The sequence below is a fragment of the Typopeltis vanoorti genome, chromosome 21, assembly GCF_054136105.1.
Source record: "Typopeltis vanoorti isolate ZY-2024b chromosome 21, IOZ_Tvanoo_1.0, whole genome shotgun sequence".
Taxonomy (NCBI): Eukaryota; Metazoa; Arthropoda; class Arachnida; order Uropygi; family Thelyphonidae; genus Typopeltis; species Typopeltis vanoorti.
The window spans coordinates 84,333,713-84,359,414 of NC_143569.1; the positions used below are offsets into that span (position 1 = coordinate 84,333,713).

At 34.9% G+C, this 25,702-nt stretch overlaps 1 protein-coding gene across 2 annotated transcripts in view; it reads left to right on the plus strand.

Moving 5' to 3' along the window:
- Cbp20 (cap binding protein 20) overlaps positions 1 to 25,464 on the plus strand; it is a 54,129-nt gene extending 28,665 nt beyond the window's left edge. For both annotated transcript variants that reach the window (XM_090411221.1, XM_090411222.1), the window contains 3 exons: positions 8,343 to 8,524; positions 23,930 to 24,068; positions 25,207 to 25,464. In XM_090411221.1, the coding sequence (XP_090267347.1) occupies positions 8,343 to 8,524; positions 23,930 to 24,068; positions 25,207 to 25,293 (408 nt within the window). In that variant the 3' untranslated portion in view covers positions 25,294 to 25,464. The remainder of the gene's footprint in view (positions 1 to 8,342; positions 8,525 to 23,929; positions 24,069 to 25,206) is intronic.
- The last annotated feature ends 238 nt before the right edge of the window (positions 25,465 to 25,702 follow it).

A 25,702-nucleotide genomic window follows, 5' to 3' on the forward strand; every position in this document is an offset into this window, starting at 1 on the left:
CTTCCCACACAACAGATTGGCTAGAAAATGCACAGTGCCCCCACCTCATATCTTAATTGCTTTGGCATAATCTTAATCAATTAACTGCACTGCTGATTTTTAGAATGCTTACTGCAAGCTTGTTTTGGCAATGGTTGAAAATTAAATCCACTGAAATAGAAGTCTTTCCTAAAAGGAAAAAAAAAAATTCCCTTCAATTTCTGGTACCATTGTTCAAGGTTTCAAGGGTTATACCAGATGTTACGTAATGCAGTGCTTTCCAACTATTTTGCCATAAATTTCAAATTTCTTTCCAGTTGGTTTGTTTCTTATATATATAAAGTAAGTTTTATACCAAAGAGATAAAACCTGGATTTTTAGTTACGAACAGCTTTCATAGAGATGGAGAGATATCAGAGAGTAGTTTATTCAGGAGTAGAGTCCAAAAGTGACTAGTGGTGTGTCGCAGGGTTCTGTTCTTGGACCACTGCTGTTTAATTTGTTCATTAATGATATAGGGAAGGATCTAAGAGGAACAGTTAATTTGTTCGCATTCACTATTGCCCTCTCCAAAGTTGGGTAGGACAATAGTGAATGCAGATGTCAAAATCTTGCAGGACAACTTGGATAGATTGGAGTTCCGGGCTAAGGAGAATGGATGTCAATTTCATGTGACAAAATGTAAGGTTATGCATTTTGGGGTGAAAAGATTATCAGCAGTATACCACATTGGTGGAACTGTACTCCAGGAGATTGACGAAGCCAGGGACTTCGGAGTGTTGGTGGATAGGGAGATGAAGTTTAGGGGACACATTGCAAAAGTGGCTAAATCAGCTCATCAACTCACTTGGTTGTTGAAAAATACTTTGACGAGCAGAGACAAGCAAGTTATTGTTCCTCAGTACCAAGCCTTGATAAGACCTCATCTCGACTACTGTGCCCAGATTTGGTCACCTCGGTTTCTTCTTGATGGGGAGGAGGTGGAGAGGATCCAGAGGCGAGTGACCAAGATAATAGCGGGTCTATGGAATGAACCTTATGAGAACAGGTTGAAGATTTGTGGGTTGCAGAAATTAGTTAATAGGTGGGAAAGGGGAGATATGATTGAGACATTCAAATTGCTAAAGGGTTTCTATAGGATTAATTCAGAGGATATTTTTGAGATCAGGACTGGTGGTGGTGGAAGAACTAGGGGGCATCTATGGAAGCTTGGCAAGGGTGTGAGAGCTGGATTCTTTACTTTTAGAGTGGTAAATGAGTGGAATAAGCCAGAGGCTGTTGTGGGTGCTGTGACGGTGAAAGAGTTCAAGGCAAGGTATATGATAGATACTGTGAGAATGTCGTATAGTTGTTTGGACATGATGTTTAGGGCCTCCCTCGATGAGTCTAAGGACTCCCTGGAGTCGCCTGTAATAATAGTAATATTGCCCAGGTTGGTGTAAAGCACCATATTTATGAGCGTACTCATTATCTGTAAAGCTGGTTTTTTGCTTTAAAAAAAAAAAAAGCTTTAAGGATGTTAAAGGAACTTTTCTCTTTAAATCTCCCCAACTAAAGAACTCTTTCTTCATTTGAAGCAATTCCTTTTTTGATTATGATTGGAAGGTAGGATACTCCATGTATTTAACTGCTCTCTCACCTTTTATAACGGCTTTTTAAAGTTAGTTGATCTCATGTAAAGGGTGTCCCAAAATTCATGCAAGATTTAAATTTAGTGGCATTTGTGCAGTAAAGTGTTGCCAACGAGAGAAAAAAAGAGCGTGACAGCTGACAGTTCAGGGTTATTAAAAATGGAACGCTACACGAAAGAACAACGCATTTTCATTGTTGAGCAATATTTTAAAAATAATGAAGGTTTGGCAGCTACAGTTCACAATTTTCGTACAAAATATGGTCGGAATAGTGATTTAACTTCATCAACTGTGAAAAGATTAATTAAAAAATTCAAGGAAACTGGATCAATTAGTGATCTTATACACTCTGGCTGTCCTTCAACAGAAAACATCGAAGCAGTTCGTGAGAGTGTTGCTGAGAGTCCAGGAACATCAATTCGGCACCGTGGTCTTGAATTGGACATTTCGAGAAGCTCTCTACAGCGTATTCTCACGAAAGATTTGCATCTTTATGCTTACAAAGTTCAATTGACTCAAGAACTGAAGCCTACTGACCACACACACAGCGAAGAGAGTTCGTTGAATGGGTTATGGAACAACAACAAGTGGATGCTTATTTTTTGAACAAAATCATCTTCAGCGATGAGGCTCATTTTCATCTTGATGGCTTCGTTAATCGACAAAATTGTCGCATTTGGGGTTCAGAAAATCCACAAGTGATGGTTGAGAAACAAATGCATCCACAACATGTCACTGTTTGGTGCGGATTTTGGGCTGGAGGCATCATCGGTCCATTCTTCTTCGAAAATGCAGCTGTTAGGCAATAACAGTTAATGGTGCTCATTATCGCGACATGATAATCCAGTTTATTGTGCATATATATGGATGTGGATGACGTGGTTTCAACAAGACAGTGCCACATGCCATACAGCCCGAGAAACAATTCAATTACTGCATGAGTCATTTCCTGGTCGTATAATTTCCCGTTTTGGTGATCAGAATTTGCCGCCCAGATCATGTGACTTAATGCCGTTGGACTTTTTTCTTTGGGGTTTTTTGAAGTCTAAGGTTTATGCCAACAAGCCCATGACTACCCACACTTTGAAGAAGAAATTGAGCGCTGTATCAACGAAATTCAGCCACATTTATGCAAAACAGTCATGGAAAATTTCGACAAAAGAGTGCGTATGTGACAGCAAAGCCGTGGAGGCCATTTACCTGATATGCTATTCCATGCATAACTCTATACTCTATACTTTATGAATCAATAAGAAATTACAATTTTTAATTAAAAACCTGTGTTTTCTATTAAAATTACTTCTTGCGTGAATTTTGGGACACCCTGTAGTTAAGAGGGTTTTTCTTCCCATAAAATAGACAAACTTCCAGAAGAACACAAAATTAACACACAAGCATAGATTTAACAGCCTTAATTGCTTTGACTGTAATTCTAAACATTTTTTCATCCATATGACTTGCAGTTACCTACATTTCAACTTTAATAGTGATATATATATATATATATATATATATTTTTTTTTTTTTTTTCTCTGTCCTTTCATTTAATTCATTTTGGTTTTAATTTTCTTCAAGGTTGAATATAGTCATTTTAATGATTTTTTTTGTTGCTTTAAATTTAGAATTCAGTGATCCAAATAGTTTTACAACATGCTCTTATTCAGTGTGCTTTATGAATATCCTGTATTTAAAGAAAAGTTATTAGTTTCTTAAATGTTTCAGAATTTCATTTGAGCTACGTGTCTAACATTTTCCAGGAAATTAAGCAGTGTTATGTTATCTAGAGCAAATGGTATATCCATAAATGATTCATATTTGCAAGTAATCTGAGTTTAGTTGCAGATTAATCTCTTCAGAATATATTTCACTATTTGATTGTGATGACTTGTAGTTGTTGCCTTTTTTTTTTAATTGATCATACATTTCAATATAAGGTGCTGCAATTAGTTCAACAAAACCAGAGAAGTTTGGTTTTGGGAAAACAAAAGGGATATAACAAAATAAGTTTGCTACTTTTGAATAGTAATCTATATTATATTGTATTCAAATTGAAAACTAAACAATTTTACCTATTGCTTAGTTTTCAAACTAAGCAATAGTAAAAAAAGAGGTTCTTTTAACCCTTTAAAACTGATATTCGGAATAGATACGTGACTATTGGTCACTTAAGAATAACCTTAGAATGGTAGCAGAATATTTACATAAATGAAATTCCATTTCTTCCTTTCACATTGCTTACTACTTACATATTTACCATTGATGTATTGGGGGGGGGTATATTTCTCTATTTTGCAAAGTGTCTTGTTTATTCAGTTTGCAATTTTATGGTTAGTTTTACAGATCACATCTAAGTTAATGAGCATTTTACCTATGAGAAAACAAAAAAAAAAAAAAAAAATTGACAATAGCAGCTGCATTTTCATGTTGCAAAGCTTAGTGACATTGCCTCCAATTTATCTGATGATTTTAAAATTGCATATTCAAGTATTTTTTTGAAATACTTTTCTGTGATAGTGAAAAAAACCTGAAATATACTATAGCAAAAGACAATATGGAACTGATTGAAGGATAGCAAAAAAAAACATACTTGAATATTCTTTGAGAGAGAAGATTATAGTCATTTGTAGAATCTCCATATTTAATTACTTAAAGGATTTCTTTTAGGTTTCGATTTTTAGAACTCATGATGGGACTTCATGATTAAAGAAACGGATTCCAAGAATAAAGAAAAAATTAACAATGCATAAAATCATGGAAATTAAGATTCCCTTAGACCGTCCAAATAGAATAGCCAACTACCCAGCATTTCCTCCAAATCAAGACAGGAAAAATATAGTTATTAATTTTGAAATAGGGAAACACGAGAAAAAAAGCCTAGAAAACCCTTAAATTTTGAAATTAGCTCTTTCAAAAATAATGAAATATGGACCCAATTCAATAAAGATCTACACATATGGTTCCAAAAATCCAAATGGCAATTCTGGGAGTGGCATACTCATCTATGGTTCTCAAAATATAGAACTAAAAACAACCAACAGTATAGAATGCAACCCATACCATGCAGAATTAATAGCCATTAACACAGCACTGCAGCATTTAGATAAACAAAACCCAAAGGAATTTATATTTTTGATTCCTTAGCAGCCCTTCAAGCTATTAAGAATTGCTACACTAACCACCAAAAAATACTTAAGGCATATCAAAAACATAAACAAACTACATAAGGATTCTGAAATGAAATAATTTTTTCAGCAGATTCCATCCCATGTGGGATTAAATGGAAATGAATCTGCAGATGAAGTAGCATAAAAAACCTCAAAAAAGAAAACGTAAAAAGAATGATTCTCCAGGACACGACTCACCATTGGTATTTAGCAGAAAAACCAGGAGCTACCATCAGTTCCAAATTTAATTGCTGTGCCACTACTATGATCTCTCGCCACAAGACCAATCAAGTTTAGCAGTGGCATAAGTCTTCCCCATCTGCAAAATCTGTTACATTGAGGAATCATCACCATTGTGTTTACTAACTTGTATGAATGTTTCTAAATGTGAACTTTATAACAACCCAGAAAAGGTACTTTATAAAATACATGAATTTGATCTCTATGATCTGGTGTAATAATACCATGAGATGATAATAAATGGTGGGACTAAAAACAGAATGGCTGAAAATAATGAAGAACCAAGCAAGAATGAAGACATAAGAGACAAATTTATATAAATTGGTAGCATGAAATAATAAGATGAAATATTACATACATTATAATATAAATATGAAAATGTATAAAGACTACGGAACAAAAAAAAAGTAAAAAAAAAAAAAGATTTGTAGTACATAAGCTAGCATTGTGAAATCTGTCTTCAAACCTTTTAGTTACAAAGTGGTCTTACTAATAAACTACAGAACTTAAAGAAGGAAAAAAAGCTCTATTTAACATATTCCTAATGTATCTTGAAGGGGAGTACAGAATAATATAGTATTGTGTGAAAAGTTTATATCATTACTCACAACTTATCAACAGTTACCTTAAAGATTAGTCTGTTAGGTTTCCAGTATTGTCAGATTACCTACCTAGATCTTGGCCTTCCTCTGGATCTTTCTTGGCATCACACACCTGTTTTACTATTCTTTCACTCTCATATTTTGTTTAAGTGACCAACTGAGATTAACTCTGGTCACATGTTCTAGAGCTAACAATTTTAAATTCATTCTTTACATCTTCATTTTATAATGATTCTGCCATTGATACTATTGTTCACTCCTAATTTTTCTCAAACTCATCTTTGCTTGGATCTGCTGAAACTTTTATAGTTTCTATATATTCGGCACAAAATGCTTGTAGTTTCCTCTCTTCGGCTTTGAAGTAATGTTGGATTCGATATCCACTTAATTTGAATAATTTTGCATCGCCGAAGTGAAGCCTTTTGGCTTTTTATTTCAGTATTTCCATACAATTTGTTATCTTCACTAAAAATTGTGTTTTAAATAGCTGGAATATCTATTTATTTATAATAGTAGTTATTCAGTTTCATTAATGAATCCTGCAAAATTGTACATGATTATTTAAGCATATAACATCATCTGCATGAAGTAATGAGTTGAATATCTTAAATTTTGATATCAGGCCCAAGCGCTTCATAATGTTATCCATATAGATCATGAATAGCAATGGAGATAAGGTGCATCGTTCTCTCGCACCTGATTTAACATCAAATCATCTTCCTGTACTTCTGTTCTAATTGCTGACTTACTACTCAAATATAGACTGTATTGCTTGATGTAATCTACCATTCACACAATATAATTACTGTATACTGTTTTAAATGGCTTTTCTCTTGGTACACCTTGTCGTGTCTTTTAAAAGATCTAGAAAGTTCATACTGATCCTTGTTATATTTCCATGATTTCTCAACTGTTAGGATCAAATTTTCACTTTAGGAAAATCTATTTGGCCTTGAACCAATCTTGTTCTTTTCAAAGTTTTCCTTTCATAATTTTTCTCAGCCTCTTTCTGAAGTATGTTTGCATAAATCTTACCTGGAACACTAAGTAGAGAAAGTCCTCTGTAATTCTTATTCAGTTTTATTTTTCTTTTTATAGATGAGCTTTACTCCAGTCAGTTGGAATTGGCCTTTGGATTATGTAGTTCATCCATCCACTGTAGCATGTACTCTGGCTGTCTTTTTTTTTTTTTTTTAATGGCTTTTTCTGCTTGAAGTATTGATTTGTACTCCTAATGGCATCTCTCTAGAATGTTTTCTACTATTGTTATATCAGTTGTGTCTGACATATGGTATAATATTATCTACATATTTTGTCAATTTGGATGCAACACTAGCTATACTGGGTCCACTGTTTGTTCTCTGAAATCAAGATTAAATGTACATTGCAGCAATGAATGCTGTCAGTCTAGTAGCATGTGCAGTTAATGTACCTGTTCCCTAATCAATAGGCCACTGATTCAAATCCCACTGCGAGCAGATGAATGTCTTTAGATAGGAAAATAATTTCAAGAAAAATACAAAAAAATGCAAGCAGTATAAACAAAAATGCTCCTGTTAAAATATCTTTTGCATGCTATATAATTAAAACACATACCCCTAAATTTAGCTGAAAAGGTCACTACTATTGATTTTCAAGAAAAAAGCAAATTGCCATGTTCAGAAACGTAAGGATTGAGAACCAACCAATACATGCAGACCTTACTTAATCTCTTCCACATAATTAAATTACTTTTCCTTCTCTCTCCTTTTTAACAGGAGCATTATTATGAACAGCAATATTAATACTGCTTGTCGTGTATGCTACATTTTTTTTTGTTCTTAATTTTTTTGTACATTTTTATTTACATTTCATGATTTAATATTTCATTTGATAATTTTATTATTGTATTTTATAGTCTTATTCTTGCTATTCCATTTTTCTAATTTATATAAATTTATCTCCTCATATTTCTTAGTTAAAAACTTTTTGCATTATTTTCAGTCTTGCACTGTTTTTGGCCTCATAAGTTCCATAGTAAAAAAAAAAAATCCACGTAAATAAATTTGAAACTTTTACAGATGTTTATAATCTTTCCTTTCAAGAATATTCGTGTATGTTATCATAGCAATATATATTTGGAAAATAAACTAAATGCCCCATAAGCCTTGATGAGTCGAAACCAAGTCAGTAAATAATTTATAAGATCAGTTAAATTCTGTGTGAATCCTCTCCAAGTGCAGACTACCAAAACAAGTGTGTAGCAATTTATGTAGTTATATTTTTCAAAATATTAATGAAAAAGTGTTAATAATAGTTAGGCATTGGCCATTAATGTTTTATCAATGTCTTAAGTGGGGATGAATCCATTTTATCCCTTTTATATATACATTTTATAAAAAATAGCAGTTTTATCTCACTATCTCCTGCCAAGTTTCTCAAAACATAAACATTAGTATATCTTTAAGTTCCTGTGGAAAGGGTTACCTTGATCATCATTATTATTTCATACTAAATTTTTTAAATAAAAGTGTGCATTTTAATCATATGCCCATTTGTTATGAAAATTCTAACCTTTTGTCTTCATACTGGAAAAAAGCTTTTCATAAATTCTTTGAAAAATCAGACTATAATAAATAAATTTGTTTGGGAGGAAATGTAAGACATAAATTATCCCTATTTATATCCAAGCTCTATGTATAGTTTAAAATATTCCTGATATTATTTTTATTTTATTTCCTTATTAGGGAAGTCGGGCAGATCAAGAAAAGCTCCTTAGTCAAAGTTGTTCTTTATATATAGGAAATCTATCTTTCTATACCACAGAAGAACAGATTTATGAACTATTTGGCAAGTGTGGAGATGTGAAAAGAGTGGTAATGGGTCTAGACAGATTCAAGAAAACACCATGTGGATTCTGTTTTGTGGAGTATCCTTTAAACTAAAATGGATACTTTTAAACTGTAATTACATTAATTTCATTTTAGTCATTAGTAGTATATTGTATTCTATGGTATATTACACAAAATGATTTTTGTTCTTATTTCATAAACTCCTTTTACTAGAGCACTTAATATTTTAATAATCCAAAAGAACTGACACAACTGTTTCTAATTTAACAAAATGAACTTTTGTTTTATTTCTTAAAACAAGAAAATCTATTCAGTAATAACTGTAAGGAAATGTGGCTATTCCTGAAGGCAGAAGGGATAATGAAAAGAAATCGGTTTGATGAAGGGAATTATAAGTCAGAGACATCATAAATTAGCAAAACTTGAACACACACACACACACAGTTTAAATTGATTTATTCAAGGCAAAAATTTTAGCCGTTTCCTGACTTTTTTCATTTTTTTCAATGTTTTATTCTATTATTTTAAGGTTACAAATCATCAGAAAGAATAAGGTGTAAAAATGTTGTAAATCAGGAGACTTCTGCTAGTTTAACAGGATAAAACAGTTTGCGTGTAAATATAAAAATTTAATTACAGTTTTGTAAGGTATGTAGTAAAGTTACTCTTTGAAGACTGGGATAGTTGAAAAGGAGCATTCTTATTTAAGCTTCATTACATATCAGAACCTTGCAATTTTCTTTATACATTTTCTAGCAGAAAGTAGCTTCAAACGTAGGACTTTTTTTTCTTTTTTTTTTTTCAGTAGACTTGCGTGTGTGTGGTAGAAATTGCATGATGGGCAAGACTTGATTTATTTTACGTAAGCTGAGTATTCCTAGCAGCTTATGTAAATTGTAGACTATAGTGTTATAGTATGTGAGAACGACATCTGACTCCTGAATGCAGTAGTGAATTAAGTTAGTATCTTTTTTATGTTCTCCTGAAGATTTGTAGATTTAAATGGAAGATTCATAGATTTAAAGAATGTGGGGGTAATTTTTTACAATAATCCTTTGACACGTATATGAAATGATCTTGTAAATATACAGGATGGCCATAATTAAAGAGGTGTTCTCAGCCCTGTAGCGAAAGATGTATTGGACTAAATTCAACCAAACTTGGTGCAAGTACACTCTGGAACATGGGGTTTTTATTTACAGAAGATAAAAATAGTACAGAATTCTGCCAGCAGAGGACATTTTGTGCTATAAGCATATGCTTTGAGATTAATTAAACAGTAGTGGTTAGAAGAGCGACAACAAATCAATTTTCATGTTTGTATAACTTACAGATGTGGTTCAATATGTCCTCCTTTCAGATGTTCTAAGAACTGCATTCTGTGAATGACATTTTCTACAGCAGATTGCAACAGATCTGCATTGATTGCCTCACATGCTGTGTTATTCTGTCTTTCAAGGTTGCTAAATCAAGAACATGTCCTTCATACACCATGCATTTCAGATTGCCCTACAACCAAAAGTCACAGGGATTAAGATCAGGCGAACAAGGAGGCCATGCTGTGGGAAATGCACAACTAATCACTCTGTTTTCTGTGAAGTGATTTCATAATATTCGCTGCACCAGCAATCCAAAGTGTGGTGGTGCTCCATCCTGCATGAATATGATAGTCAAGGCATCTTTGCTTCTGCAGTTGGAGAACAGTAAAGTTGTGCAGCATTTCTCGATACCTAACAGCAGAGATGGTACAAATCACTGGTCCTGTCAGACGAAGTTCTTCGAAAAAGTATGGGCAGATAATAAATGATGCAGTGAAACCAAACCACACTGACTTTCTGTGAGTGTAAAGAGGTCTGGTGGGTTATTCACAGCCCAAATGTGGCAATAGTGTGAGTTAACACTACTGTTCAGATAAAAATGTGCCTTGTCACTCCACAAGATCTTTCACAGCCATGCATCATCCACCTCCATTCAAGCTAAAATGTCAGGGCAAACTGCAGTTGAGTTTCTGCATCACATGAAGCAGAAACTCGACCATGATTTTCCATACAGTTGAGTATGTCATGTCCAGTTGCCATGATATTGCCCAAGCACTGCTGGACCCTTGTGCATTATTCGTTCCACGGTGGCAGTTGCAACTTTGTCACCTCATTGAAGAATAATCCATTTGCACCCTCTTCCTAGCCTCACTGCTAAAGATCCGTTATTTTCATATCTTAAAATCATTTTTCTAAAATTTGTTATTGTCAGTAGACAATTTATGTTATCCTTCATGTGCCGTAATTCTCGAAGCACGGCATTTGGTCTTCCATTTCGGTCTTCTTTATGTCCAGCAACTCGTCAGTAGAAACAGTGAGATTATGCAAATATCAAATGATTCTAATGCCAAATGTCCCCTGGTGGCATAATTTTTATCTTCTCTAAATAAAAACCCCATGTTCTGGAACATGGGGTTTTTATTTAGAGACGGTACCTGAGCTCAGTTTTAATGGCTGTGTCATTTGAACAGATATACCTGGCTTTTCAGGATGGGTGGTAGTATGATTACTTATGTAAGTACTTTCTGTATGTGTGGATGTTCTGTAAATGGAAAAGGATAATGAGCCATTAGGTAGTTGTCACTAGTGTTTCTTGAAATGGGAGACAATTGTTACTGCTTGTTTTTATCATGACTTTCTTTAATTAATATAAGTTAATTATCTTTCCTTCTCTTGGTATTGTTTATAGTGCTATTATGAATAACCAACAACCCAAGCCTTTCTGTACATATTAACTGTTTTTCACCTTCTGCTATCTGATTAACTTGTTACGAATACTGTTGGCTTGTCATATATACTAAGGGTTTTTTTTTTTTTTTTTTTTTTTAGTTCCTAGTCTATATATTTTGTTTTATTGTATTTTCTGGCTGTTTCAGGTTTCTGTGTTAAGTGTATTACCAAATAAAAATTCTTGAAGTTTTCACTAGGGTTATTACGTATTAAAAAACTAGGCCTACTGTCACTTCACTGACAGCTTAGTAACATACTTTCTCTTCTAGCCTTTGTGAAAGAATATCTTGATGTTTATCTAATATGTGCAAGGACATTAGCATTTATATGTATGAGGGTGGTCTGAAAACTTCTCGACCATAATGGCAATATTATCAGCAAGATTCTTTTTTTTTTCCCTAATTTGGTACATCTGTCATAAGCATCCATGTAAAATTGCAAGTCATTCTATCAAGTAGTTTGTTTTATACAGCTATCTGAAGCAAAATGTTGTTTGTATCCCTTGAAATGGATAAAATTGAGTATTGTGAGGTTATAAAATTCTTTGTAGAAGAAGGTTTAATGGCAGAAGAAATTCATTCGAAGTTCATAAAAGTTTATGGGCACTCTTCTCCTTCGTTTTCGGCAATTAAAAAATGGGCTGCCAAGTTTAAATGTGGTCGTACCAGCCTTGAAGATGATCCATGTGAAGGATGTCCAAAAAGTGTAACAACACTAGAAATCATTGATCAAGTGCACGATATGGTATTGGATGACTGGCGAGTCAAAGTGCGTGAAATTGCTGAGACTATAGGCATTTCAAAAGAACGTGTAGGATATATTTTGCATGAAGAATTGCATATGAGAAAGCTTTGCGCAAGATGGGTGCCACGCTTGCTCGCAGCAGATCAAAAACGCACTCACATGAAAATCTCTGAACAGTGCTTGGAGCATTTTAACAAGAATAAAACTGATTTTGTGTCAATTTATTACTATGGATGAGACTTGGATTCGCCATAACACACCAGAATTCAAACAGCAGTCAAACCAGTGGACAGAAGCCGGTTGTTCAGTGAAATTCAGTTCCATCAGTAGAAAAGGTCATGGCATCGGTGTTTTGGGATGCTAAAGGCATTTTATTAATTATCTTGAAAAGGGTAAAACAATAACTGGGGAATATCATTCCAATCTTTTAACTAGACTACACGAAAAAATTTGTGAGAAAAGATCCAGTTTGCAGAAGAAAAAAATTATCTTTCATCAGGACAATGCACCTGCCCACAAAAGTGTTTTGACAATGGGAAAATTGTTGGAACATCCACCCAATTCCCCAGATTTGGCTCCCTCTGACTTATCTCTTCTCAAAACTAAAACTCTTTCTTGTCGGTCAGTGTTTTTCTTCGAATCAAGAGGTGATTGCAACCTCTTGATTCATACTGTAGAGGGGTATTTTGCAGACCTTACTGAGAACCACTACAGGGATAGGGTAATGGCGTTGGAGCATCGTTGGAATAAATGTATTAGTCTTAAGGGAGATTATGTTGAAAAATAAAAATAATTTTGAAATTATAAATTCGTTTTTTTTCATTGTTAGGCCGTGAACTTTTCAGACCACCCTTGTATATATATGTTAGCAAAAGGAGCCCAAAGAAAGGAGGGAAAATGCTGTAATGTTTGCATTGTGCTGCTGAAGCATTGTCCTAACTTTGTCAAGATCAAAAGTATAATATAAAAAAATATTACATGCTAGCAAGCTTAGGTTGAGTATTTGAGGCACTCCCACACACACACCAGTTTCATTTAATCATTATAGGTAAAGGAAATTGGAGATTTCATTTTAAGCTAGTTGCATTTTTCTATCAAATTTCTTGGACACTTTCTGGAAACCAAAGGTTTTGTAAACAGATGTAAGTTTAGAATCGAGGAGTTGGTCTTCGTTCTTGAAAAAATCTCTGGCAACGTGCTCTGATAAAGTGTTGGATCAGGAGAGTAAAAACAATAGCCCTCAGAAATGAGATCAAATCTGTACACAATAGTCAAGATGAGTTATCAAGGCCTTGTCAAGAGGCAAAATGACTTCCTTATCCTTACATGGGAGTTTATTTCAACATTGCAATTATTCTCTGAGTTGTCCTTGCTATATGGCCCTGAACTTTTCCCAATATCATTTAATTTAAAGATTGAATAACAATGACCAAGGACTGATCTCTGGGATACACAAGTAGTCAGTCACCTTAAATCTTGAACTTGTGCCCCTTCTCGTACATCACTTTTTGATCTCAGCCATCCATCCATCCTCTTATCTAGTAATCCTCCATATCTACATAATAGTCCAGGTAAAGTTGTATCAAAGCATTGTAAAGAGGCAAAATGACTTCTTTATTCTTAAAATGTCAGTGTTTGTTTCAGCATTGCAATTATCCTCTGAGTTGGCCTTGTTATATGGTCTTAAACTTCAACTTTAATAAGAAAAGTCTCATGGACTATGCTATTGTTGATAGTGATGTTTTCTCCCTGGTGCAGGACACCAGAGAGTACAGAGGATTTGAAATTGGAAGTGATCACTATGTAGTCTTGAGCAGGATAAAATTGAATTTCATATTGAAAAGAAGAACACGTAGGAAAGTTTTAAAGCGAATAAAAGTTGAACAGCTCTCAGATATGAACTATAGACTAAAAGACACAAATATGATTGATGAAAAATGAAAGAGTTTGAGAACAGCAACCAAACCTTGGAGATTCAGTGGTGTTATAAAGTGTCAGCTGCTGCGGCTTTGTTATATCGTGTCTTGCCGCACACATTGTTATAAATGTGTATCCTTCTCTTATTATTATTATTACTCTATTATTACTGTCGCAAACATCAATTCTATCGCGTATGTCTCTATATTGAATAGATATGCGTTATTGTTATGCGTTCCACATTAGTAATAACAAACTAAGCCTTATATCGCGTTTCTTTTATGATTTTCTTACTTAGCTTAATCTTTAGGGCCACCAGAAAATTACCCGTTCCCTGAATCCTATATATTATCCTTATTACTCAAACAAATTTATTTTTTACTGCGCCAGCTTGAGCCTTAAAGTTAGCGAAAGACACTACCTTTAGGTTAACTATAGAATCTCAGGTGTTTTTAGCAATATAATTAATTTCCTAGAGACTTGTTTGCAGTCATGCCCTTGCTTTCACTTGGGGTATTCCCGCACACTCACACGTACTCAGGTTTGATTTTTATGAAGGGTCAGAGTCAGTCAACATGATCAGATACACATACATTTAAAGAATCAAACATTTTATTAAATCCAATTAATGAAGCTATACAAATTAAATTGATTATCAATTTCTAAAGTTAAATCATTACCTCAATGTATCAGCAATTCGATGTTTCAATATCTCAATACATAATACACTTATGATTACAATTCATTTTTAACACTAAGTTCAGAATATAAGCAAAATTTCATTATCTCAATAACTCAGAACATGTTTCATTTAAGATTTACAATTCACTTTATACATTAAACTCAGAGTATTGGTAAAATTCAATGCTTCATTAACTCAGTATACGTTACACTTAAAATTACAATTCATTTCTCTCATTAAGGCACTTCAATACACTCTTCGAATTCTCTCAGAATAAACATAACAGAATCTTTATCGGGTTGAAAGTTCCAAAAGTTTGTCTCAAGAAAACAGTCATTTATATTCAGATCGAAACCTTTCACTCTTTCCTGTAATACAATCTTAAATTCCACTCTCTAAAATGTAAGTCAATCTCAAAAAAGGGCTAGAATAAGTGAGAGTACTTATCTAATTTTTTGTCTTTGGTTTTCTTGCCGTCCTTCGTCCTTTGTTTTCGAATCTGGATCTCTCGATATCAATGCCACGTGGTTTACACACATTCGTTGGGCTGGATGCTATTCTTCTGCCTAGATTTTTTTCGTAGTCTGACTTCTTACTACGGCCTGCGATTTTATCTTGCCGACTCTACTACGGTGACATGCTGAACTCTGTCAAAAGTCAGCCATCAAATATGAGAGCTGAGCCATGAAGACTTCTCAAAGCACACGGAGAGAAATTTCAGGAACAAGAAAAAATGGTGGAGGGACAGATTTCCTTCCATGTCACGGGTTATATACCTCTTCTTGGAGTGCCACCTTTTCGCGTTTGAAATTTCCCATCGTTTCACCCATTGGTCTCCGTTCGGGTGACTACACCGATTTACATATGGGACTTCTTGGTTCGGGGAACATATGCATCAGCGTGCTTTCTAAGATATAGTGCCCTCAGGTATTTCTCTGATCTTACTGAATTTAGGGTGATCTTTGCCGTATGTCGTCGAGTAGTTCGCATTCTTTCTTTGCATTATTTTGTTAATAATTCCCCTCTTATTCTGCCCTTTTGTCTGACCTATATTTGTTCTAGACACTCAGGTACACGTTTCAAAATTCACAAAATTATCATACAGAGAGTAGTTACAAACAAAAACACATTTTTTCTGCTAAAAGATAAGTATGTAATTTTGATTTTATGTAAATTTGTTAGATTCTGGATGATATTCGACCAGAAATGCTAAAGTATGATGGTATAAAAGTCTTACAGTGGCTGCACTGCATAGTTCAGAAAGCCTGGACAGAGGGACGAATTCCCGATGATTGCAGTAGAGCTCTCATAGTACCAATATATAAAAAGGGAAATAAAACTGAATGTGAGAATTACAGAGGTATTTCCCTACTGAGTGTTCCTGGTAAGATATATATATGTATACTTGAGAAACGGTTGAGAATGATTGTGGAAGAGAAGCTTGGTGAAAAACAAGCTGGATTCAGGTCAAATAGAGGCTGTCAGGATCAGATTTTCACTTTACGACAGATAGTTGAGAAATCATGGGAATATACCCTCTGAAAAGAGAAGAAACTAGTGGCGCCACTTGTTGTATCTTTTTGTTGTTGAAAGCGGCAACATTCATTAGTGTTGTGTTAACTGTTTATGACATTTGTTTCATTAGAAGCCGAGTGACAGTGTATTTTGAAGAACAGTTGGAAAATTAGTTTCAAACAAAGAGCTGCGATTGACTTTTGTGTTAAACTTGGTAAAAGTTTTACCGAAATGCTTCAAAAAGTATACGGTGATGAATGCTTATCCCTTACTGAAGTTTACGAGTGGATTAAGCGATTTCAAAGTTGTCGTGAGGCGCTTGATTACGACAAAAAGCTGGGCCATCCATAAACTGGACTGAGCTAAGTTGACATCCAAAAAGTGCACGATTTCATCAAAGAAAACCCAAAATCGTTCTTGAGATTGATTGAAGATGAATTGAGGATTCCAAAATCAACTGTGCACAACATTTTGACTGAGAGTTTGGGCCTTCGTAAATTGAATTCGCGATTTGTTCTCCCATAAGTTGACTGATGACCAAAAAAATTATCGAATTGATCACTGCAAGAACCTCATTAAAACCGCTCATGAGGACTCAAACTTCCTTGAAATGATCGTTACTAGTGACGAAAGATTGTGTTTTGAAACAAAGTGCTAAGTGGAGACCACCAGAAGAGGGGCATCTGAAAAAAAAGTCGCTTGGAGAAGTCAAAAGTAAAGACAATACTCATTTGTTTCTACGATTCCAAGGGCATTCTCCACAAAGAATTTGTTCCCAATGGTCAGTGGTGAGTTTTATCTCGAAGTCTTGAAGCGATTGATAGCGAGAATTCGTCGCATACAGCATGAATATCATGATGCTGGCAGCTGGTGACTTTTGCACGAAAATGCACCATCTCATTGTTTGAACATTTTGAGACAGTTTTTGAAAAAAAATCAAGTTTGTGTGTTCTATCACTCGCCATATTCACCTGATTTAGCACCTTGTGACTTCTTTCTCTTCCCCCAACTTCATTTGTTGATGAAAGGAAAGCAATACGATACCATAGAAAACGTTCAAGCGGCAGTAACCACAACCCTCAACAGTATCCAAAAACCAATATAAAAAACTCATTTAACAAATTAATTGACCATGCCAAATGCTGTATCGAAGCTCATCATAACACTAATTACGGGTATAGACCATATTGGTCTGTTCTGGTCTTGTTATCCATCCAATATCCTTTTTTCAGATCTACCCTGCCTTCTCTTTCCAATTGGCTTATATTTTAGTATTTGTTTAGGATGTACAGTGGTATACAGTGGGTGTGAATCTGCCAGATTTAAGGTAACCAGTGGTGTACCTCAGGGTTCAGTCCTTGGGCCATTATTGTTCAATCTATACATTAATAACATCGAGCAGGGTCTATCATCAGATTTGCAATTGTTTGCTGATGATACGAAGATAGGCAGGGCAATCAGGGATGCTACTGATATTCAGCAATTACAAAATGATTCGAATAGACTGGAAATTTGGGCAAACAAAAATGGCTGTCAGTTTTAATGTTAGTAAGTGTAAAGTAACGCACATTGACATGATTAGAGTTCCAGCGGCATATTATATTAGTGGGGTTATGCTACAAGAAACTGAAGAGGCAAGGGATCTTGGTGTATTGGTGGATAAGAATTTAAAGTTCAAAGGTCACATAGCAAAAGTTGCAAATACAACTCAGAGGATAATTGCTATGCTGAAGCGAAGCTTGACATGTAAGGATAAGGAAGTAATTTTGCTTCTTTATAAGGCTTTGATAATGCCACACTTGGATTACTGTGTGCAGATTTGGTCTCCCAGGTTCCAAGGAGATAAAGAAGCTGTAGAAAGGATGCAAAGAAGAGTTACAAAGATTATATCCAGGTTATGCGATTTAGATTATGAGGACAGATTGCGAGCATGTGGATTACAGACTCTGGTTAACAGGAGAAAGAGGAGTGATATGATAGAGGTCTATAAACTTTTGAATAGGTGTTATAGCATTTCAATTGATGAAATTTTTCGTTATATGGAAGGCGGGGAGAGAACACGGGGGGCATCCATGGAAGTTAAGGTTGTTCTCAGTCAAGAAATGGTTAAGAGCTAGGTTTTTCTCCCAGAGAGCAGTGAGTGAGTGGAATAATTTGCCCTTACAGGTAGTGGGTGCATCTAGTGTAAATGAATTTAAGGGAAGGTATGATAGCTGGGTTGGGTAATTTACAGCCTCCCTTGATGAATCCTTGACTCCCTGGAGGTCTGAGATGATAATAATATCGGGTGTTGGACATTCGGTTTACATGTTCGATCCATTTTTGTTTATAATTGTTTAGTTTTTCTTCTATTGATTTTGTTTTTACTTCTTTTAAAATGTCTTCATTCTTTTTTGATCTAATGTATATTTTTCAGTTCTTCTCATAAATTTCATTTCACTTGTTTTTATTCTTTGTGTATCTTGTTTGTTTATTGCCCAAATTTCATTGCCATATAATAATGTCTGCACTGCTAAAGTATTGTATATTTTCAAGCCTGTTTCTTATCAAAGCTGAGGGAGAGTATATTGATTGAAATAAATTTCAATCAATATGCAAAATAATTTCTTTTTGGACAGAGGGTGTATAACAAAGATCTGTATTTAAGTTTTGTAGATCTGGAAAAGGCATATGACAAGGTGCCAAGAGAGAGAAAAGCTATTCAAAACGCTACGGTTATATGGTGTCAATTGGGCATTATATCAAGCAATACTTCGTCTTTATTTGAGTTGTGAGTCAGCAGTTAGAATTGAAGGAAGTACAGGAAGGTGGTTTAATGTTAAATCTGGTGTCAGACAAGGATATACATTATCCCCTCTGTTCATAGACTGCCTCCTCGTGCTGCACCCTGAATAACGCTAAATAGTCTACAGTGACAGATGGATCCGTACTCTCCTAGCAGGATTCACAGACACAGGCTCTCAGGTAACCGACACACACCTACTGAGGACCTGAGAATCAAGAATATGGGCTTACTCTTAAAAATATGCCAATTAAACATAAGTAGGGCTAAATACTAAGAGCATGAATTACCATCAAATAGATGTAATACAGGAAACTCACACTAAGGATGACCTAGATCTTCTAACGAGAGGGAAAATATATGGATACAATATGATTAATTGCATAAACCATCCCAAATATGGTGTGGCAACATATATAAAAAATTACATTCCTAATTATAAGATCTGTGAACCAAGCACCAGCAAGGACATATATAGTGTATCTATTATAATATCTGGTTATACTATAACCAACATGGATAAACCTCCCTTAGCTAAATGGCTTGATCAAAAACAGCAACAACATCCAAGCATAATCCTGGGAGATTTTAATAGTCATCACTCCCTTTTGAGCTATAGAAAGGATGACCTAAATGGTACCCTACTAGTGAACTGGATGGAAAATCAGAACCTCTATCCGACCTTTGATGCCAAAGATAAACCGAGCTTTCTCTCCTCTAGGTGGGAAAGATGATATAACCCTGATTTGTGCTGACGATAATGGCAGCCAAATCCCCATCTCTAGGAAAGTATTAGACAGTTTTCCAAATAGCCAACATTGACCTATAATCTATAAAGTAGGCCTAAATATTCCAATCATAAGAACAGTACTAAAACCTAGGTGGAACTTTCTCAAAGCCGACTGGGATTCTTTTAAGAAACAGGTTGACACTGTAATAAGCCCACTGTAAACAATTACAATAGATTTGTTGGCATTATTATTGGTGCTGCCAAACGAACCATTTCAAGAAGAGGTTTTAGGAGAGATTATATCCCATGCTGGAATAGTGATAGTGAAAAACTGTATAAAGAATTCTCTACTAATAATAACCCTATAGTAGCCACTGAGCTACTAAAGTCTCTTGACAATGCTAGAAAAGACAAATGGATTAAAACAATGAACAATTTTAATTTTACTCATTCCAGCCGAAAAGCTTGGTCCCTGATTAGGAAGCTTGACCCTAATACAAGGACTTCTGGTAAACTGCCTGCCATAGATCCAAAACGCGTTGTAAAGCATATAGTCTCGATGACTAAATATCCTCAAGATAGAGTAGCTATGAAAGAGGTGAAGCAAAAACTAAAAAATCTTAAAACAGATCTTCCACCATCATTATCTCAGACTTTCACTTCCCAGGAACTTACCCAGGCAGTTAACTCATTGAGGACTGGGAAGGCAGCTGGATTCGATAACATCTACCCTGAATTCATTAAGAACTGTGGACCAAAAACTATTAAATGGCTTATTGCTATGTACAATAATCTCCTGGACTTGGGCATACTTCCATCAATTTTTAAAAGATCTAAAATCATTGCTGTCTTGAAACCTGGCAAAGACCCTACAATTGCTTCCAACTACTGCCCTGTCGCCTTGTTAAGCATCTGCCTGAAACTTCTCGAAAGAATGCTATACAACAGAATTTCTTCAAGTATACATAATAGAACTCCACAGGAACAGGCTGGCTTCAAACCTGACAGAAGTTGTTGCGATCTAGTACTGGCCTTGATAACCTTTATAGAGAACTGTTATGAAAAACAATTGAAAACAATAGCAGTATTCGTGGACCTCTCTGCTGCCTATGACACAGTGTGGAGAGAAGGTCTTATTTCAAAATTCCTAGAAACTATCCCATCACCAAAACTAGCCAACCTAATTAATCAAATACTAGAAGACAGATGGATACAAGTATCTCTCAATGAATCCAAAAGTAAATTATTTAAGATTAAAAATGGCCTACCTCAGGGGTCAGGTCTTGCCCCATTGCTCTTTAACTTATATATTAGTGATATCCTAGAGACAGCATCATGGAGATTCATGTATGCTGACAATATTGCCATTGCAATTCAACATTCCAAAAAGCTGAGAACACCATAACTGTAGATCTGGTTGTACTTGATAAATACTTTAGACGATGGCAATTACAACCTAACCTGAACAAAACTGAAGTAGCATCCTTTCATGTAGGTAATATCCAGGCCAACTATATCCCAAAAGTTTACTTCAGAAATAAACAGGTGAAATTTAACAATCATCCAAAATACCTAGGAGTTACCCTAGACAGAAGTTTGACATTTAAATATCATCTAGAAAATATTGCTGGAAAATTAAAAACTCGTAATAATATAATGCATGAACTCGCTGGTACTACTTGGGGTACTGATGCCAACATGCTGTGTACTACCGCACTGTCTTTGGTCTATTCTGCAGCAGAGTATTGTGCTCCTGTGTGGCTGAACAGCGCACACACTTCTTTAGTCGATGTCCAGCTGAATCAAACTATGAGGATAATCTCTGGAGCGCTCAGATCTACTCCTGGCTTCTGGCTCCCAACTCTCAGTAATGTAGCCCCTCCCTTGCTTCGCAGGAAACAAGCCTTAAGCAAATTATGGACAAAAAGAATTGGAAACATTTCCTTGCCTATCCACAAGACATTTCTTTCCATACTTCACAAAGACTGAAATCCAGGCACCCTGGAGGGAGTGCAATATAAATGAATGACCGGAACTTCGACCTATGCGAGTCATGGGGAGAGTATTGGTTTCAATATACCTCCAATCTTCAAATTCCCATTTCAAATCCAACATCTCGTCTGGAGGGCTTTAATCTCCCTAGACATATAAGGACCACTTCAAATCGGATCAGAACAGGACATGGGAGATGTAAGCATCTCTTGCATAAATGGAGCTGGTCCTATACTCCAAACAGCGAATGCGGAAGAGGGGATCCAGACTATCAATCACATTGTGCTTGAGTGCCCTATCTACTCATTCTCAGGTACTAAAGAGGTCTTTTTTAAACTGACCCCAGAATCCCTGGAGTGGATCTCACATTTAAGGATTAAGCTGTGACTCCTGATTCTTAATTTTAATGTTTAATCATTTCAACTTATTGTACCCCTTTTAATGATTTTTTAATTGTTTTTATGCTGTTTTATGTAATTTGTATGTATTATCCTGAGATCTGTACATCATATGCTAAATAAATAAATTCATTATCTATATGGATCACATTATGAAGGAAGTGGTATTAAACCTGATATCAAAATTGGAGATGTTAATGTTGTCAGCTTTTTGCTTTATGCAGAAGATGTTATACTTCTAAATAAATCCCTACAAGTCTGCAAGATTCCCTGACTAAAGTGAATAACTGTTGTAATAGATTGATATGAAGGTCAGCATTAAAAAGACAAAGACGATGAAAATAGGCAGAAACATTGGAAATATCAACTGCATTATGAATGGAGAACCTATAGAATGAGTAAAACATTTCAGCTACTTAGGCACAATTTTTAGTGAAGATGGTAAATTAAGTATGGAAATAGACAACAGAATCAACAAAGCTGGTATGGTAGGAAGTCAACTGAATAAATTTATATGGAATAAGAGAGAAATTAGCCAAAACACTAAATTAGCTGTATACAAGACAGTATTTAAGCTAATTTTAACTTATGGATCTGAGAGCTGGGTCAGAAGTAAAACACTTGACCAAAGACTAGAGACTGTAAATATCAGAGCCCTGAGAAAAATTGGGGCATGAACAGATGACATTAAAAACGAGGATATTAGGAAATAACTTGACATTGTCAGCATCCAGGAATGCGTTAGAAGAGCTAATCTCAGCTGGTATGGTCAATTAAACAGAATGTGAGAGGAAAGATTAGCAAAACAAGTTCTGCCAGGTTGGCAAGAAAAGGACCAGAGGAAGACCAAGATATTGGTGGATTGATACAGTAAAAAGATAGCAAAATAAGATCTGATAATGTTGGCGTCTTGACAGATAACAGATTGATTTGGAGAAAAATTGTAGATAGGAAGTTAGTAATGATGTAATTTTTCATGTAGTTCTGTCATATCCTGTACACCTTTAGAGGGTATATATATCAGGAATTTGATGAACTTCAACACTTGCAGCTAACTAAAAGGGAGAAGATGAATACAAAATTATATATAGGTAATGCAATAGTCATCACTAAAACTGCAATATTGCTTGTTTTTATACTGCTGATAGCATTTAGGCAGATAATGACACAGATGTCTCTGCCTAGATCATATCTCTGTCCTCCTGGTTTTGTTTTTACATATCAAACCAACCCAATAGGTTGAAAATCTTTTATCATATCAGTGCAGTGTTTTTCCCTTAGAAAAGATTCAAGTTAGGAATCTGTTAATATGTTCTTGAAGTCTTTAGAGAAAGACAAATTTGTAGTTTTGGAAAAACATGGAGGCTGTTCCAAAGAACAGAAATATATAGAATGGAAGAAATGGATGTTGACCAACAACAACTTGTCAGTCTTGGAAGAAAATAGAGGAATGATTGCTACCAATTTGGCAAAACATTGTGCGTGAAAATAACTATAGAAGACACTCATAAGAGAAATGGAGGGTCATCAGTTAATTGAACTGCTCTCTTCTGGTTAGTATTGAGAATTTTTAAGAGGTTTTTGATGCACAAACCCCAAATGTGGGAGCAGTTCCAATGCTGGACAGATTTTGTGTGTGTAGCATAAACAGTTAGTTGTACAAGTGAGATGTAATCTTGAGGAAACTTAAGTTGAAATGGACACCAAGTTTTTGGGGGCCAAAGAGGCTATGGATGCGATTACGTTATTTAATCACTCATATAAAACTACAGTTAACTCTTCCTATATCATGCTTATATGTATTATAGGCTGTTATAGTGATTTTTTTTTTTTATCATAGCATTGTTATTTATGGGGTATTATTTGGGACTTTTCAGCAGTTTTGTTACAGTGATAAGACTACATTATTTAGTGTGATTTTCCTTCAGCATAATTTCCTTAGCTTCACTCCTAGATATTATGATCGTGGTGATGCTGAAAATGCTATGAGATATATTAATGGAACACGGTTGGATGACAGAATTATCAGAACAGATTGGGATACTGGCTTTATTGAAGGTAGACAGTATGGAAGAGGCAAGAGTGGTGGTCAGGTAAGCTTTTTTTTTTTTTAATATTAATTAAAATATTTCAGACAGTAATTAATTGTGAAATATGTACATAACACTGAGCTGACTAGGGTTATGCAATCTCATTGTACAACATATTTTAGGATTATTTCCTGTCTATATGATTTTATTGAGTTTTCCAGGAAATTGTTGGTATTTGTTTGACTGAATGAATCAAATGTTTGCCATATACATTGATAAATATTGATCATTATCATCATCCAATTCTTGATATCTTTTTTTTGGGGGGGATGACATATTATTATAGTACTACATGAAGTCTACATCATTACCAACTTTCTATCTATGATTTTCTCCTAAATCTGTTTGTCAGGACTCCAATATCATCAGATCTTATAATTCATTCTTCTAAGACACTGAATCACCCCACCTAGATGATGGTCTTACTCTAGGTATTTTCCTGCTATCCTGGCAACAAATATATTTTGTTAAACAGAATGGAAAGGAAAGTTTAAGTGGCCATTACCTCCTTAGCAGTACTTTTCTTGGGGGTGGGGTGGGGATGTGCAAGGTGCTGGTACACTGTACCAGCACCTTGGTTAACAGCAACTCATGATATATGGATGTGGTATGGTTTTTTCAATTTTTCTGCTAGCAAAGAATGCATGCTGGCACCCATTTTTTTTACAAAAAAAAAAAAGACATGGACATGCAGTGAGAGGAGATACTGTTCTCCCATGCATATCTCTTAGCAAGATTATGTACTAGCTTGCAGGAAGCCTCCTATTGCCATTAGTTGGCCATCTTGTGCATGTACCTTCATTTTCAATAGTCTAGATTTCTACAATGTGTTTGGTATACTCTTGAAGGATATCATTCACACTACATGGTTTTAATAGTGGAAGGTGGAAAGAACTCCTTCTCTGACAACCAAAAACAGCATCAGATATTTCAGACTTCCTTAGTGGTGTTTCATGGGATATTGAAAGTCTTCCATCACCTAGTGTAGTTATTTTAATATCACAGTAGCCAGTGGTACCTCAGAAAAGCTGCCATCACTGATTTTGGAAATGGAATTTAAAAAATAAAAAAAAAGTAGCTGTTGTATATAAGAAACAAGATATGATTATTATTGTATTAATTAATATATTTCTCTTTCTAGGTTCGAGATGAATATAGAGTTGACTATGATAGTGGACGTGGAGGATATGGAAAGATAATGGAGCAAAAATTTACAGTAACCTTTTAATGAAGGATGTTGCATTTAAAGATACTGAGATAATTAGCTTTGTATATATATAAATGAATCCATAAAAAATATCATGTCGGTTTCATGGCAGATATGTTATGCATGTGGAAAGAAGTCACTTCTGTGTATAAACTCATTTGGTCATCTTGGATAATAAATGTGTGAAACTTTTCTTAGTTTTACTTTCTATACATAGTTTTTTGTGAACTTAATCTTAAGGATGGTTTCAATATAGTGCAATATTTGTTTACATGCATTACAGCATTATGCCTGGTGTAATTTGCAAGTGTTTGGAGGATTTATATAGTTTATTTGACATCGGATCGGATAATAAGAGTTTTCTCTGAGATTATCTGGTCTGTAAGCAGCAGCGTAAGGTTTATTTTGGGGATAATACAGAACATCTCCT